This window comes from Micromys minutus (genome assembly GCF_963924665.1).
Source record: "Micromys minutus genome assembly, chromosome: 32".
Classification (NCBI taxonomy): domain Eukaryota; kingdom Metazoa; phylum Chordata; class Mammalia; order Rodentia; family Muridae; genus Micromys; species Micromys minutus.
The window spans coordinates 14,749,273-14,764,576 of record NC_137967.1 but is presented as its reverse complement, the minus strand read 5'-3'; the positions used below and the strand labels follow the sequence as shown (position 1 = coordinate 14,764,576).

Here is a 15,304-nt window from a genome sequence, read left to right as displayed (position 1 = left end):
GTATCAGCCTCCATCACTGCATTTAAAATCATTCCAAAAAGTTAGAAATTGGTTGATTTCCCGAACTTTCGCTCCTATCTGTAGAGGACAGCATCAGGAAAGGGGCGGGAAAACTGGTAGAGGGCGGAGTGTGATTTGCATAGCAAGCATATTCAAGCTTCAAAGAATTTTATTGATTATGGATTCTCTGGTGTCTAATGTGATGGGACTTCTGGCTGAAAGCCTCCCCGCACTCACTACACTGATAAGGCTTTCACCAATGTTGACTCTCATGTTTAAAGCAAGGGTTGAGAACTGAGAAAAGGCCTTCCTATAATCATCACAACCGTGTGTGTGTGTGTGTGTGTGTGTGTGTGTGTGTGTGTGTGTGTGTGTGTGTGTGTGTGTGTGTGTGTGTGTCACCAATAGGGTTCAATGAGAGGAACTCAAAGAAATCCACACCTAGACTCATGATAATCAAAATTTAGAAGTAGAACACAACTGTAACTCCCAAGCTTGTAAGGTGCAGAGTTCAAAGCTATTCAGGCCTTTGAGGCCAGGCTTGGCTTCACCACAGGAGCTCTTGTCTCAAAGAAACAAAAACGAAACACAACTGTAAAAGAGAGCTGGAGAGTTAGCTTAGTTGGTAAAGTGTTTGCTGTGAGGTGGAAATTTCTGGTAACAACTCAGTTTGTGTCCCGTGATTTTTTTCTGGAAGCTGTCTTGTGAGAGAGCATGTGATGTTTTACTGAAAACAGATTCCTCAGAGGGTGTGTGATGTTTATAAAGAATATAAAAGGAACCCCACAAACAGTGAGGAGATTCTTGCATTCCTATGCTGTGCGAAGCACCAAAGAACTTCTCATGGCAGTCTGGCTGCTTCCGGCTGCTTCCCATGACTTGTGCCGATTTGATGGAGCTTTGCAGTTTCTACTGAATCTTGCTGCCACTACTGATTCATTTTTGGTGTTTGCTATTGATCTGGACTTCTGGAACCCTGACAAGGAAGAGTGTGATTGCCCCGAGGAACTACTCCTAAATGGGTCCATAACTCCCCTTTTCAATTAATCTTCTTTCTCCCCTGCCTGTGGTTGGTGGACTAGAAGGGACATTGAAGTGTTTAAGAACCGTAAATAAAGTAGGTTTTGGAAGAAAAAAAAAGTATAAGCCTTGAAGCAAGCTGCCCCTCCCAAAGTCAGGATTTCAGAGGGTAGCTTCTCATTCTTGAAGTCTCTTTTATGGGGAAGGGTTAGGGTTGATAGAAAATCATTGTAGATATAATTGGCTGTTAGAATCTGGGCAGAAGGGGGTGGGGCTCTGGGCTCGGCGTGGGTAAATGTGGCAATATATCATGTCGAAGGGTTCCAGGGAAGGTATCTGGTAAGACACGTATTGGTAAACCATAAAGGCAGTCATATATCCCAGGTTTAGGAGTTTAGCAAGGTAAAGGGCTCACAGTTCATGATGGCTCTTGTTTTGGCTTCACACTGGGCCGTTTGAGAAGAGGGGGAGAGGCAGAACCTTAGAGGCCAGAAAAGCAGAAAAACGAGAGTGGTGAATAAGAGGCCAAAAGGGCTGGTCTGGCTAGAATAGCTAGATTATATATGAAAGAAAGAGTGGGGAAAGAACAAGCCAACCCCAGTGGGAGAATTCAGGGTGGGAGGGAGGGTATGCCATATGTAAGCCCCTGGACATGCCCAAGTGGCCAGGCCCACACCCTGACTAATCTAATGGCCTGGCCCAGGACCTTGAGGTGCAAGACTTTCCAGGGCCTGCCTTCTGGATCTTTCTACCACTGTAAAGGCTATTTCCAGTCCCTGGAGATACAGGCTAACAGGATCTACTCTATAGAGAAAGGGGGGGGGGGCAAGATAAGGCTACAGAATCCCACCAGTCCCAGGCCGCCCTGGAAGCTCCGCCCCCTCCCCAAGCCTATGTAAGGTTTGCTTCATGTTCTGGTGTTCGCTGCTCCTAGTTTCTTGAGTCTTTCCTAATAAATCTTTCCTGAGGTTTGTTGTAGGGTGTGACTTTGTGGTATTCCTTGGCTCCTAACTGCCTAGGTAGCTTTTCCCTTCAGAGCTATAACACTTTCGCCAAGTACTAGGGATGCTAAGAGACTGGTGGACGTCCGCTGCTTTGATATGTTAATAGGCACCTCAGCCGTTTGCCCCAGTTTTGGGACCTAACACCAAGGTTACACGTTAACAAGCATCCCCACAGGACCCCACAGGACCCCACAGCACACCTGCAGACTGCTTTCCACATTGTCACAACACTAGGACATGTGGCTACAATAACTGCAATTTCACACCAGCTCGTTTTCCTGCCTGTTTTGTCTGAACCCAATTGTCAGTATGAGTGCCCGCCTGGCATCAGTTTGTGATGCTGTAGCAATCGCTTTGAGTTTAACACCAGAGTCTGATAGAATTCTCCACAGAGCTACACACCTCTCAGTCGAGATGATGGAAACGCGAGATGCTTCTGGGAAATGTAGTTCAGCAGTGCGCCACGGTGGCCAAGATGGCGTCGTCTCCCGTAAAACTTGGAGGATTGCGCCTTACTGGGACTCTTGCCCTGGAGGCGAATACAAGCCTATTCAGTGAGTTTAAGCTGCACTCATTATACACCTGGGCACACTACTGTCCTTTCCGGTAACAGAGAGTAAAAGCGGTAGTATCTGAGTCCCGGCCTCTTACTACTTATCCACTGGGAAAAGTTCTCGGGGTGTGTGTGGGGGGCGGAAATTAACTATAACCCCTGAGACTTCTGGGAAATGTAGTTCATAGTTAAAAAAAAAAAAAACAGAATAGAATGGAAAAAGATCCTCTGGTTCAGAGCCCTGGTGGGCAGAGACCTCTGGGAGTGCTTCGCTCACTGAAGGAGTGCGCAGGCGCAGCCTTCGTGGCTTGCCTTCGTCGCCTTTGTCTGGGTGAGTGTGATTTGGGGGTCTGTAGGACCAGGATTTTCCCAGACAGAGTAAAGGCAAAGAAGCTTTAGGGGAGGGTGTACCCACCTGCCAAGGCGAGGATGCCTGAAGGGGCGAAAATCGCCTACTGTGATAGTGGAGCTGAGAACTTGGGTGGATGGGGGCTGGGGAGATCAGAAACTGGGGTGGGTTTGCGGGTGGGGTGAGCATACGTGTAAGGAAGGGTGTGTTTTGGTTTGTTGCGAGTGATCGAGAAACTGGTTTCAAGTTTGTGAAAATACAGGGGTGGTTTTCTAATACTTGTCGCATTTATTTTAAAAATAAAAACGCGTTTTTTTTTTTTTTTCCTATTTTTCCCTGGAAAATTGGAAAGGGAAAAGGATAAATTGAGAGTGATTTTAAGTGTTTTTTTTTTTTTTTAAATGAAAGCAAGTCTACTACACTACAGTGGAAAATGAAACCAGCGTTCCTTTGCAAAATATTTTTTAGTAACAAAGATTTCCTATAATTCGTTATTGGATGCCTACATATCAGTGGGCATTAACTTACTACTTGGAAAAACTTCAGATGAGCTATTTTTGAGTAGCCCCAAATTTACGGAATAGCTCTTAGAAGGTACTTTCCACTGCTGCAGATGGGATTAAATCAGGAAGAGAGGTAAAGAAAACTAATTTAGCACCCAGATTTGTCAAAGGGCAGGGCTGTGTGTGTGTGTGTGTGTGTGTGTACACGCGGTGGAACCTGCAGAGGCCAGAGGAGAACGTTGGATCCCTGGAACTGGATTTACAGACGGTGTGGACTGGCATGTGGGTGCTGGGAGTCTTTGGAAGAACAGTCAGCGTTCTTAACCACTGAACCATCCTTTCAGCTCCAAATTAAGATTCCTAATTTGTCCAGATTCATCCCATACCAAATAGCTTCTGTTAACATACAGAATTTTCTTCTAAGGTTTTTTTTTTGTTTTGTTTTGTTTTTTGTTTTTTTGTTTTTTGTTATTCTTTAAAACAGCACAACAACAAAAAATGGTCTGCTTGTCCTGGAACTCACACTGTAGACTAGGCTGGCCTCTGCATGCGCTATAATGACCCTCTTCATCTATTTATTTATTTAGAGTCAGGGTTTCTCTGTGTAGCCCTGACTGTTTTGGAATTAGTTCTGTAGATCAGGCTGCCCCCAAACCAGAATGTTCCATCTGCCTCGGCCTACATGTTTCTTCTTCTTCTTCTTTTGCCATTAAAGATTGTATTTTAGTTTATTTTTAAAGGAGGACCAGCCTCTTTTTAATTTTTTTAAGATTTATTTATTTCACGTATGTGGTTACACTGTCCCTGTCTTCCGACACACCAGAAGAAGGCATCAGATCTCATTACAGATGGTTGTGAGCCACCATGTGGTTGCTGGGAATTGAACTCGGGACCTCTGGAAGAGCAGCCAGTGCTTTTAACCACTGAGCCATCTCTCCAGCCCTAAAAATTTTAAAGAGTTATTTATATGTATGTGAGTGCTCTGAGGATGTGGGCATGTTTATGAATGCCCATGGGGAAGCCAGAAGAGGGCATTAGGTCTTGTAAGCCTCTCAGTGTGGCTGTTGGGAACCAAACTCCAGTCTTCTGGAAGAGCAAACAGTTCATGCTCTTAACTGCTGAGCCATTTCTCCAGCCCCTTAACAAAGCTTTTTTTTTCAATAAAGTGAGATAGTAAAGGGTCAACAATTTTGATGAACTAAGAAAAAACTTCAATTAACAAGGGAGACACAACTAGTTTTAGTATGTGTGTGTGTGTGTGTGTCTGTTCATGGGGGTATTATGCATAAGTTCTTGTGAGTGCACATGTACATGTGTGTATGTGCATGTGTAAATGCATGTGTATGTGCATGTGAAAGGGGTACTTTCAGTCACCCTTCTGATATCAATATGCCTAGGACTGTGGGATTAAGTTTTTTCACCTTTATCTACTTCCATCTACTGCTTTGTTTCTCTAGGTTGCCCTGGCTGTCTTGAAACTCAGTACGTAGACCAGGCTGGCCTTGAACTCAGAGTGTGTGCCACCATGCCCGGCTACAAGCATCCAACTTGTTATGTCTGTAGGCGGCATCATGATTACTGATAGCTCCTTCTGGAAGGTGGCCTCCACCCGTTTCTCTTGTGTATTACCTGCTCAGTAATGCACAGGACAGCACAGCGCAGCTGTACCTTGCAAGTAAGCGAGTTAGCCTGTCCCTTCATGGCCATACCCTGAAAATCAGTTATTCTTAATATAAATGAAACCGTGGGTTAATCTGGCTGCATAGTTCTTTCCCTTGTGCTAGTCCCCAGTAACTGCACAGAGAGACCAAGAGTTATTTTAAACTGTACCTCAGTAGCTGAGCTCTTTAATAGCTGAGCAATTAAATGATCTCTCTTTAAGTGCTAATCCGGCCACCTCCCAGCCCCATCCCTTGATAGTTGTGTATTATTATTGACCTGGCTCTTCAGACCCTTCAAGGCTGCAGTTCCTCCACCCTCCCCACACACCCCCCTCTCACTAGTGGATGCCCCGCCCTCTTCTCTGTTCTGCCCAGCCATTGGGTAATCAGCTTTTATTGACAGGGCAGAGAATAAATGGTAAGAACTGTTTCTACAAACTTGAGACAGGAGATTCTTAGTGTAAGCATTACAATGCCTTTTCCGGATTGAAACCAGTTGTAAGGGCAGAGAAATCAGCATTTGAATAACACAAGGGTAAACTTTACACAGTCAACAAAAACATTATGCCCCCACTACCCCACAAGGAGTAGATTTTGCCATATGCAGAATAGAATATGTCTGCTAAACTCAGGATGTGCATGTATTTATAGGACCCTAATTACATTTAATTTCTCCAACAGTAACCAAACCTAGGCCTCTAAAAGGTTTAAGAGCTGAGCTGTTAGTATTAGCCAAATAATTTCCTATATATTTTGTTTATATTATTCATGTTTGATTTGATGTCTTTTAAAAGAAAATATGTGTTTTTGTTTGCTTTTGGCCTTGTTGGGGTTGAATTCCTAACCTTTGCAAGGCAAAGCCCTTGGATGTGTTTTCTTTAAGCAAACAAACAAATACATATATATATAAAATTCTGTGTGTCTGGGTATTTTGCCTTCTTGTATGTTTGGTGTCTTGTGGCAGGAAAAAAAAAAGTTAAATTCCCTGTATTTGGAATTACAGATGCTTGTGAGCCAGGATATTTGTTCTGGGAACATTACCTGGGTTCCTTGCAAGATCAGTAATTGGTCTTAACTACCGAGCCATTTCTGCAGAAGGTTCTCTGCAACATTCTCTCTTTTTTTTTTCTTGAGATTTTATTAATTTTTATTTTATACATATGGCTGCTTTGCCTACGTGTCTGTGGACCACATGCACACTGTCCACACAGGCCAGAAGAGGATTTTGGATCCTCTGGAACTGGAGTTACAGATGGTTGTGAGCTGCCCTGTAGGTGCTGGGAACTGAACCTGGGTCCTCTGCAAGAGCAACCTGTGCTCTTCTGGTGACCCATAATTCCAGCCCCCTTTTCTTTTTGGGTTTTTTGTTTGTTTTTCAAGACAGGATCCCATTATATAGCTCTGGTGTCCTGGAAGTCAATGTGCAGACCAAGCTGGCCTCAAACTCAGAGGTCCTCCTGCCTCTGCCTCCCGAGTGCTGGAATGAATGTGCTACTGTTCCCAACTCCTCTCTAATTTTTTTTATAGCCCAGGCTGGACCTCATTACGTAGCTGAGGATGACCTTGAACTTCTGATTTTTCACCCTCCTTAGTGCCTGCCCATATAAGTGTATCTCTCTATTTCCATTTATGTGTGTGTGTGTGTTGCATGTGTGCATTTTTGCTTTTCAATGTGTAAACTTGTTTTTCATGTGTGTGGGCATGAATGGATGGGTGGGGCGTGTGTGCACGTGAGTGTGCATGCATTGAGTTGGCCTGAACGTGGATTTCCTACATTGATGTCAGGAGTCACCACCGGCCATTGCTTTCCCACCTTAATTACGACAGGATCTCAGTCACACACACAGCTCTTAGACAGTCTAGTGTTTCTGGTCCACTTGCTCCCGAGATTCCTTCTCTGCCCTTCAGCATTACAAGCAAGCCATCATGCTCACGGGTTCTGGGGATCCAAATACTTACCTTCATATTTGCTGGTACAGGTGCTTTAAGCACTGGGTGCCCCCTGCCCTCTATTTGCTTTTTTCTTCGAGACAGGTAGCTAAGTCTGGTCTCAAACTCTCCATCCTCCTGCCTCAGCTTCTCAAGGTTCTAGGATTAGAAACATGTGCTACCACACCTGACTTAAAATGTTGTTGAGGCTGGGCGGTGAGGTCACACGTCTTCAATCACAAGACTCGGGAGGCAGAGGCAGGCAGATCTCTGAGTTTGAGGCCAGCCTTGTCTACAGAGTGAGTTCCAGGCAGTCGGGTCACACAGAGAGACTGCCTCAGAAAACAGACCAACAGCCACCACCACCTGTGGTTGACTGTGAAGTGATCGGCAGAGCACTTGGTTTGACTTCAGTTGGAAACAGGGCCACCCTGATACCTGCTCAGAAATCGTGTTCAGATGGGTAATCCAGGCAAACTCTGAAGATGTCGGTGTCATAGTTTCTCTGTATAACTTAATCCTGAAAACATAAAACCATCTGTTACCCACATTCAAAGAACATTTTGATTCTAAGTAGAATTGCAGGTTTAGCCTGAATGCCAAGAACAAGATGCTAGGTTACCGCCCTGTCTTTTTGCGCATGCGCAGGACTGAGGCTTATGTGTGTTGTCTTTACAGACCAGCTTCCTGTGTGCCCCGGAGGCCACAAGTTTCTCCACCGTCCAGACCTCTCGAGTGCTGAGGCTTCAGTCTGACTTGCAGCCGCTGCTTTGATTTGCAGAGATAGCCTCTGGGTACCGAGTCACTTTGCTCGCTGCCAATTAAAAGCCTGCGGTTCAAACAAAAATCCTGGGGGCCTGAGAGGAGAGTCAGTCTGCCGGTGAGTGAGTGAAGCCTTTATGTAACGCCTTAATGTCCTTTGCTCCAGGGAGAGCTTACAGCCTCTAATGGGCTTTGAGATGATGATGATGATTTTGGATTTTGCTTTTCTTTCCTCACCTTCTGCAGGACCCGTCGCTCTTGTAACTTTGTTGGGCGCCCGCCCTTCTGCTTCTTCATTTGCAGATTTAGTTTTAACGGCTGATACTGTATCTAGTTCCAAGGGGATCCAGATCCCCGTAGGTATCTGCACTTGTGTGCAGATACACAAACGTGTGATACGAACAAAGACTCTCCACATCTCTCCTGAACAGATGTTTTTCCCCTTTGTTGTTACTCCCTGACCAATACAGTGTGGCAGCTGTTCGCCCAGAATTGCCACTGGGTATTTATTATGTGTTCTCTAAAAATGATTTAACCATTTAACCATATACGGGGGTATGCATAGATTGCTTGTTAAATATGCTGTTTGTTTGGATTTTAAAGATTTATTTATTTCATGTATATGAATACACTGTTGCTGTCTTCAGACACACCAGAAGAGGGCATCAGATCCCATTACAGATGGTTGTGAGCCACCATGTGGTTGCTGGGATTTGAACTTAGGACCTCCAGAAGAGCAGTCAGTGAGTGCTCTTAACTACTGAGCCATCTCTCCAGCCCCTTTTTAGATTCTTAGATCCTACCCCCGACCACTAATTTTCCAGTCTTACTTTACGTCCTTTTGTTTCTTCCATTCTTTCTGCTTGTTTCTTTGCCCCCCCCTTGTTTTTTTTTTTTTTTTGCCAATCTATGAAATCCTTCTGAAACGATATTAATCTTAATTATTATTAGTAGTATGTGTGTGTACAGGCATGCTTCCATGGTTGGTACGAAGGTCAGAACACAAGACTGCGGAGCTTCATTCCACGTGGGTTCTGGGGTCAAACTGGAGGTCCAGTGTGAGGACCAAGCAATTTACCAGTAGACCCACCATGATTGTCCTTAACTTACTGTCATTTTGAACACACATAGCACTATTTATGTCACTGCTATAAAACACTTAATATTTTATTTTAAAAATAGTATGTTTGCTTTGAGCTCTTTAGCACATTAGTAGTAGGGCTGGAGAGATGGCTCAGTGGTTAGAACACTGACTGATCTTCCAGAGGCCTTGAGTTCAAATCCCAGCAACTACATGGTGGCTCACAACCATCTGTAATGCGATCTGGTGACCTCTCCTGGCACGCAAGCACACATTCAGGCAGAACACTGTGTACATAATAAATAAATAAATAAATAAATAAATAAATACACAAATACATTTTTAAAAAAGAACATTAGCTGTATTATTTGATATTCAGTGAAAGGGGTTTGTCTTAGTTCTTGTTCTGTTGCTGTGGCGTGACATCATGACGTCTTATAAATGAACAAATGTAACTGTGGGCCTGCTTATGGTTTCAGAGAGTTGGTTCATTATTCCCACGGCAGGGCAGGTGGAAGCGTGAGGATGCTCATGATGCTGGAGCAGTGGCAGAGAGCGCTGGCCTCGTGTGGGCTTCAGTGAGATCCTTCCAGGGACAAGGCCACACCCACTAATCCTTCTCAAACAGTGCTACTCCGTCATGACTGAGCATTCAGATCTATGTGCTTATGAAGGCTGTACTTACCCAAAGCACAACAGGATTAACACCAGGATGCCTTAAATGTGTAATCTTCCCTCGGTCTCCCTTCCTCACTCTCCAGAGTGCTGAGAAGGCTTTATCTTGATAATTCTTTTCAGTCCTTTAAGGACAAGAGTTGCATCACGGCAGTAGGGATGTAGTTCCCCTCTCAGATTGTTTGCTTACCATGCACTTCCAAGTCCTGCCTTTGATCCCAGCACTGTGTCTACTAAGCCTGTTGACACGTGTCTGTGGAGGCAGAAGCGGTGTCGTAAGTCATTTGCTCTTTGTGATCATTTCAAGGCCGTCTTAGTTCACCTGAGACCCTCACAGAAACACACTCAGCTGTTAAGAGCGTGTGTTGCTCTTTCATGGAATCTGAGTTCAGTTCTCAGCATCCTTTTTGGGGTGCTCACAAAGCCTGTAAACCTCCAGGGGATGTGTTCCCCTTACCTCCGAAGGTATCTGCACTCCGGTACACACACACACATGTACACACACACACACAAATCAACATTAAGTCTTTTAAAAATTGAATAAACAAGAAAGAAAGACAGTTGGGGTATTTGCTGTTCATTTACATTCAATTTATAAACATCAGCTCTTCCCAAATTATAGAACTCTAGGTACGACTTTTTTTGACAGGAGGTCTCAGTCTGTAGTCCAGGCTACCTGGAAGTTATCTCAAGCTAACACTGGACTCAGGCTGGCTTTTGAACTTGTGGCAACCCTTCTGCCTTTGCCTACCAAGTGTCAACATTACTTACTGTATTTGACCACATAGTCTTCATTGAGGTCTATCACAAATTAACTTTGCCTCTTCTTGGCACCCTTGTTCGTAGTGTCTTTATTGAGCTGTCTGTGGTCTGTGCCTTTAGCTTCTTACATTCATTTTATCCACTGGTGGTTAGTTTTCATAAGGATTTTTCCCACTCCTTAGTCTGTTTACTGCCATTTTAATGGAATTTCAAGAAAACATAGGTAAGTAAATTTGAAAATATTTTTTTTTCTCCCTTTGGTCCTAGCTCTACCAGTCTCGAGTGTTTGTCCTGGCTGTTGCCTAGTATTTTATGTTTTCTCTTATCTTACTTCCTGATGGTGTGTGCAAGCTACACTTAAAAGCAGTTAAAGCTGCACACTCCCGGGAATGCTGCTGTATTTGAGCTTTCTTTCTTACCAAATGACAAGGGTTCAGCCATTTAGTTGTCTTTGTCTTTTGTCTTATTTTGTCTTGTTTTTGAGGCAGAGTCTCAGCTGTAGCCAGGGCAGCCTGTAATTCACTGTCTAACCCATTCATGTTAGTCCCCTGCCTCAGTGTCTCACGTTCCGGGATTGTAAGTGTGACCTACCATCTGTGACTTAAACAGTCTTTCTTCAGTAGCACATTTCTGCATGTTTTTTCTGGGAGAACCCACCGGTTCCTAAGGATGTCAGTGATAGTGTAAGCCAGCTTATTGGATGCTCTGGACAGTCTAGACACGAACATGCTCACGAGTGGACTCTCCTCAGCGACTTCTTGTTCTTCTCTTTTAGAAGCAGCCTCTGGAGTTTACACACAGATGAGGACTCGGGACGAAAGACTCGTGAGTTAGGTCTCGTCTTTCTGTGTAGAGATAGACCAACATCAAATTGAGAAAACCTAGAACACAAAGTATTTCCTCTGGCCACAGACTGCAAGAGTTCCTCCCGTATATGGGATCTGGTGGAAGAGATTGTTGAACTGTGATTTACCTACGTTGATCACTTATGAACTGCAAGAGCCCTGAATACAAAGACCGTTCCAGATTCAGTCCCTCGTAACCACGTCTCCGGTTACTCACACGGAAAGTCTCTCATATATCTGGCTTCGATGGACACTGAGGAACTAATACTGAAAAGAAATTAATTGTCTTTAGTGAAGCTCTCGTTGGACCTCAGTAGACGCTAGGAGAGATGCTGGAAAGCCTTCAGGCTGAGTCAGATCTTCCACACCATGAACCTGACCCTGGAGAGAAGGTTTACGAATGTGATGAGTGTAAGAAAACCTTTAGCCTGGAGCAGAGCTTTGTAGAACACAAGAAGATGCACAGCGGAGAGAAGTCACGTGAGTGCACCGGGTGTGGGGAGGAGGAGGAGGTCTCACAGGCCCCGTCGCTCACTCTGCGTCTGAGAAGTCGCACACGGAGGGAATCCTACAAGTGTGAATGTGGGAGGGCCTTCAGCCAGAGAGCGGCCTTCCTTTCCCATCAGAAACAACATGCCGAAGAGCAGCCCAGTGAATCGAAGAAAACTCCCGTTCCCATGACAACCGCCGTTAGAAACCAGAGAAAGACCGGGAATAAACCATACGGGTGTAAGGAGTGTGGGAAGTCCTTTAATGGTAAATCCTATCTCAAGGAACACGAGAAAATTCATACCGGAGAGAAACCATTTGAATGTAATGAGTGTGGAAGAGCCTTCAGCCAGAAGCAATACCTCATCAAACACCAGAACATCCACAGTGGGAGGAAGCCTTTTAAATGTAATGAGTGCGGTAAGGCTTTTAGCCAGAAAGAAAACCTCATTATACACCAGAGAATCCACACTGGAGAGAAGCCTTATGAATGTAAAGGGTGCGGGAAGGCCTTCATTCAGAAATCAAGCCTCATCAGACACCAGAGAAGTCACACCGGAGAGAAGCCGTATACCTGTAAGGAGTGTGGGAAAGCCTTCAGCGGCAAATCAAATCTGACCGAGCACGAGAAAATTCATCTCGGAGAGAAACCCTATAAGTGTAACGAATGTGGGACAATTTTCAGGCAGAAGCAGTACCTCATCAAACACCACAACATCCACACGGGCGAAAAGCCCTATGAGTGTAATAAGTGTGGAAAGGCCTTTTCTCGAATCACGTCTCTTATCGTGCATGTGAGAATTCACACCGGCGATAAGCCCTACGAATGTAAGATCTGTGGGAAAGCCTTCTGTCAGAGTTCATCTCTAACCGTGCACATGAGGAGCCATACGGGGGAGAAACCCTATGGCTGCAATGAATGTGGGAAGGCCTTTTCTCAGTTCTCGACCCTGGCTTTACACATGAGAATCCACACTGGTGAAAAGCCTTATCAGTGTAGTGAGTGCGGGAAGGCTTTCAGCCAGAAGTCCCATCACATTAGACACCAGAGAATCCATATTCAGTAAAACTCTTGGAATGCCTTAGATGTACTGACACTTGAACCGAGTGTTTGGTCAGTAGCGTTATCAAAGGATTTGTCTTACACTAAAGTTACACAAATGTGGGAAATGCTTCTGTCATGACTCAAACCTTAAAATACAAAGCTATTTACTAGGCTAGACCACAGTGTTATATACTTTCTATACGCTTGGAGGGAACATGTTTAGTGTTCTAATTTTAGGAGTCCAGCGGTTCCAATTTGGATGGCCCTTGAAAACTTATCAACTTGTATTAAGAGAATATGAACAATATAAAGGTTCGAAATTAAGAGGCAGAAATATTTTTGATATATGCTTTGGTATATAGAGGATTTGTAAAAATGGGTTTTTTTTCAGAGAAGGCATTTGGGGACAGATGTCCCTATGTACATAGCCCAGGGTGACCTTGAACTCACTATGTAACCCAAGCTGGCCTCACATTTATTCTAACCCACTTACTCAGCCTCCCACACCACCATGCCAACTCAAGGTCTTTGTTGGTAAAGTTGTCTCAACTTGAGGTCAGGACAGAATATCGAATCTAGAAGCATAAGTGAATTCACGGAGGACTGGTTGTGGAGGTACCCCAGGTCCATGGGGAAATCGCCAATGACTGAAAAACATAATCCCAGGATGCTTAACTCTGCACGGGAGAAGAATAGGCTTCTGATGTCATCCCTGATTAAAGTATTTCTTAGGACTTGCAGCATCTCTGCAGACAGTAGCGCTTTGAATCAGAATTTTCTAGGGTAGTTTCTGAGACCTTGAAGTAGGAAACCTTGTAGACTCTGGATTCCTCAGCCGTTACTCTAGCATTCTCAAGCATTTATGCGTATTTTCACGCAGCCAGAGTCTGCTCGCGTAGGGAGTCATGTACTGGTTAGTGTGTTCTTCACAGCATAAATGAGAGCAAAAAATGGGCCCCGGGCGCAGGTATGTGTTACAGTGACAGTGGAGGTCTGTGGAAGGGGAGTTGTCACAAAGTAGGGTAATTTAATACTACTTCTTCAGCTTTCTAGGTAAACATCTGCTCTCCAAATGGAGAGGTTCCCAATAAATGTAACACATTGCTAGTTGGTTCTACATTGTAGCAACACGTACTCTTTGTTATCTTGCTTGTCTTGCTTTGATAGCCGTGGATGACATGAACGTGATCCATATTATCACAGGACCCCCACTGCGTGTGTGTGTGTGTGTGTGTGTGTGTGTGTGTGTGTGTACATCCCAAGGCCCCTCGTGGATATCTGAAGCCTTGTTTAGCATCAGCTCTATATCAGGCTTGCCTATACGCGTACATACCTAGGATGCTGCTTACAGGCACCACAAGAGTCTTAGTAAGAGAGTTACAGCTTCATTTCACATCAATATTCTTGAGCTTTGGAACCATTGTTACGTAAAATAAATTCTGCTCAGTAGTTTCTGCCCGTTGATTGGACTCAGACTAATAAAATTTGGAAAAGTCCTGTCCTGCTCTTTTTTTTTCCCCTCGTGTTGTCTGTTTGGCCTTTTTGCATGGGGTCTGGGTTCCTCAGTGTGTTAGACCGTGCCCCGAGATTGGGGTTTCTGTCCTTAGGTGTGGAGGTGCTGTTGTAGTTGCCATGAGTAACTGCATCCTGAAAACTGAAAGCTCGTTGAAGACCACATCAACTTTCATTCTCCTCTTTGACCCTGGGATAAAGCTAGAATTTGACAGTTGTATGCTGGTCTCCCATCTCCCTTATCTCTCCTCCCTCAAAATCTTACTTTAAAAAAAAAAAAAATCCAAAGAAACTACAACTCAAGCTAGAAGGGTGAAAAATCCCCTTTCCTGCTTTCTAAAACAGTAAGATTGAGTATCTGACGTTTGGGGACTCCAATCTTAGAAAGGCTAACGGCTACTCTTGGGGTTGGCTGGAGGCTGGAACTACTTCCAGGAGTGAATGGTAAGTGGGCTGTTTGCGGCCCAAGCTACTAGGCCACAGGTCATGCTCGAAGCCTGTTAACGTTTTTAATTGTGGATGGACCGTGATGGTTTGGAGACAGGGTCTCACTATCTTGGCTGGCTTGGAACTCATCATGTAGGCCAGGGTGGTCTGTCTGTCTGTCTCCCAAATGCTGGCTTGCATGGAGGAAAAGATATAGGGGACACAGGGTCTTTCTGTAGCCTAACCTACCCTTGAACTTGCTATATCGACAAAAATAATTTTGAACTTAAGATCTTTGATCTTCCTGCCTCCACCTCCCAAGTTCCCGGATCTCAGACATGCACCACTGTGCCCAGTGGATGTGCTGGAACTGAACCCAGAGTTTTGTGCGTGCTAGGTATGTATTCTTCCAAGTGAACTACACCCAGTTGTCAAACCCATATTCACATTGGTTTAGGCCCCTCAGGTAGACTCAAATTTTTTCTACTGCCTGGCTTTGTGTTATCTTGACACACTTGAGTCGCCAGAGAGCCAAGAGCCTCAGTTCAGGAAAGGCCCCCATAAGATCCAGCTTTAAGGCATTTTCCCAATTAGTGATCAGTAGGGGAGGATCCATCTCACTGTGGTGATGCCATCCCTGGGTAGGTAGTCCTGGGTTCTATAAGAAAGCAGGCTGAGGGCTGGAGAG

At 44.6% G+C, this 15,304-nt stretch overlaps 1 protein-coding gene across 2 annotated transcripts; it reads left to right on the top strand.

Moving 5' to 3' along the window:
• The first annotated feature begins 2,753 nt into the window (after positions 1 to 2,753).
• LOC308413970 (uncharacterized protein) lies at positions 2,754 to 14,142 on the top strand. Of its 2 annotated transcripts, none has more exons than XM_080909133.1 (3): positions 2,754 to 2,908; positions 7,698 to 7,899; positions 11,075 to 14,142. In XM_080909133.1, the coding sequence occupies exon 3, from the start codon at positions 11,474 to 11,476 to the stop codon at positions 12,698 to 12,700; it is 1,227 nt and encodes a 408-aa protein (XP_080765259.1). In that variant the 5' UTR covers positions 2,754 to 2,908; positions 7,698 to 7,899; positions 11,075 to 11,473; the 3' UTR covers positions 12,701 to 14,142. The 2 variants fall into 2 exon arrangements, with proteins under 2 accessions (XP_080765259.1, XP_080765258.1); XM_080909132.1 differs by lacking the exon at positions 2,754 to 2,908 and adding an exon at positions 4,990 to 5,104.
• Positions 14,143 to 15,304: the final 1,162 nt, after the last annotated feature.

Excerpts from the sequence above, each read along its gene's own strand:
- LOC308413970 (XM_080909133.1), top strand. The coding sequence starts at position 11,474 with ATGCTGGAAAGCCTTCAGGCTGAGTCAGATCTTCCACACCATGAACCT.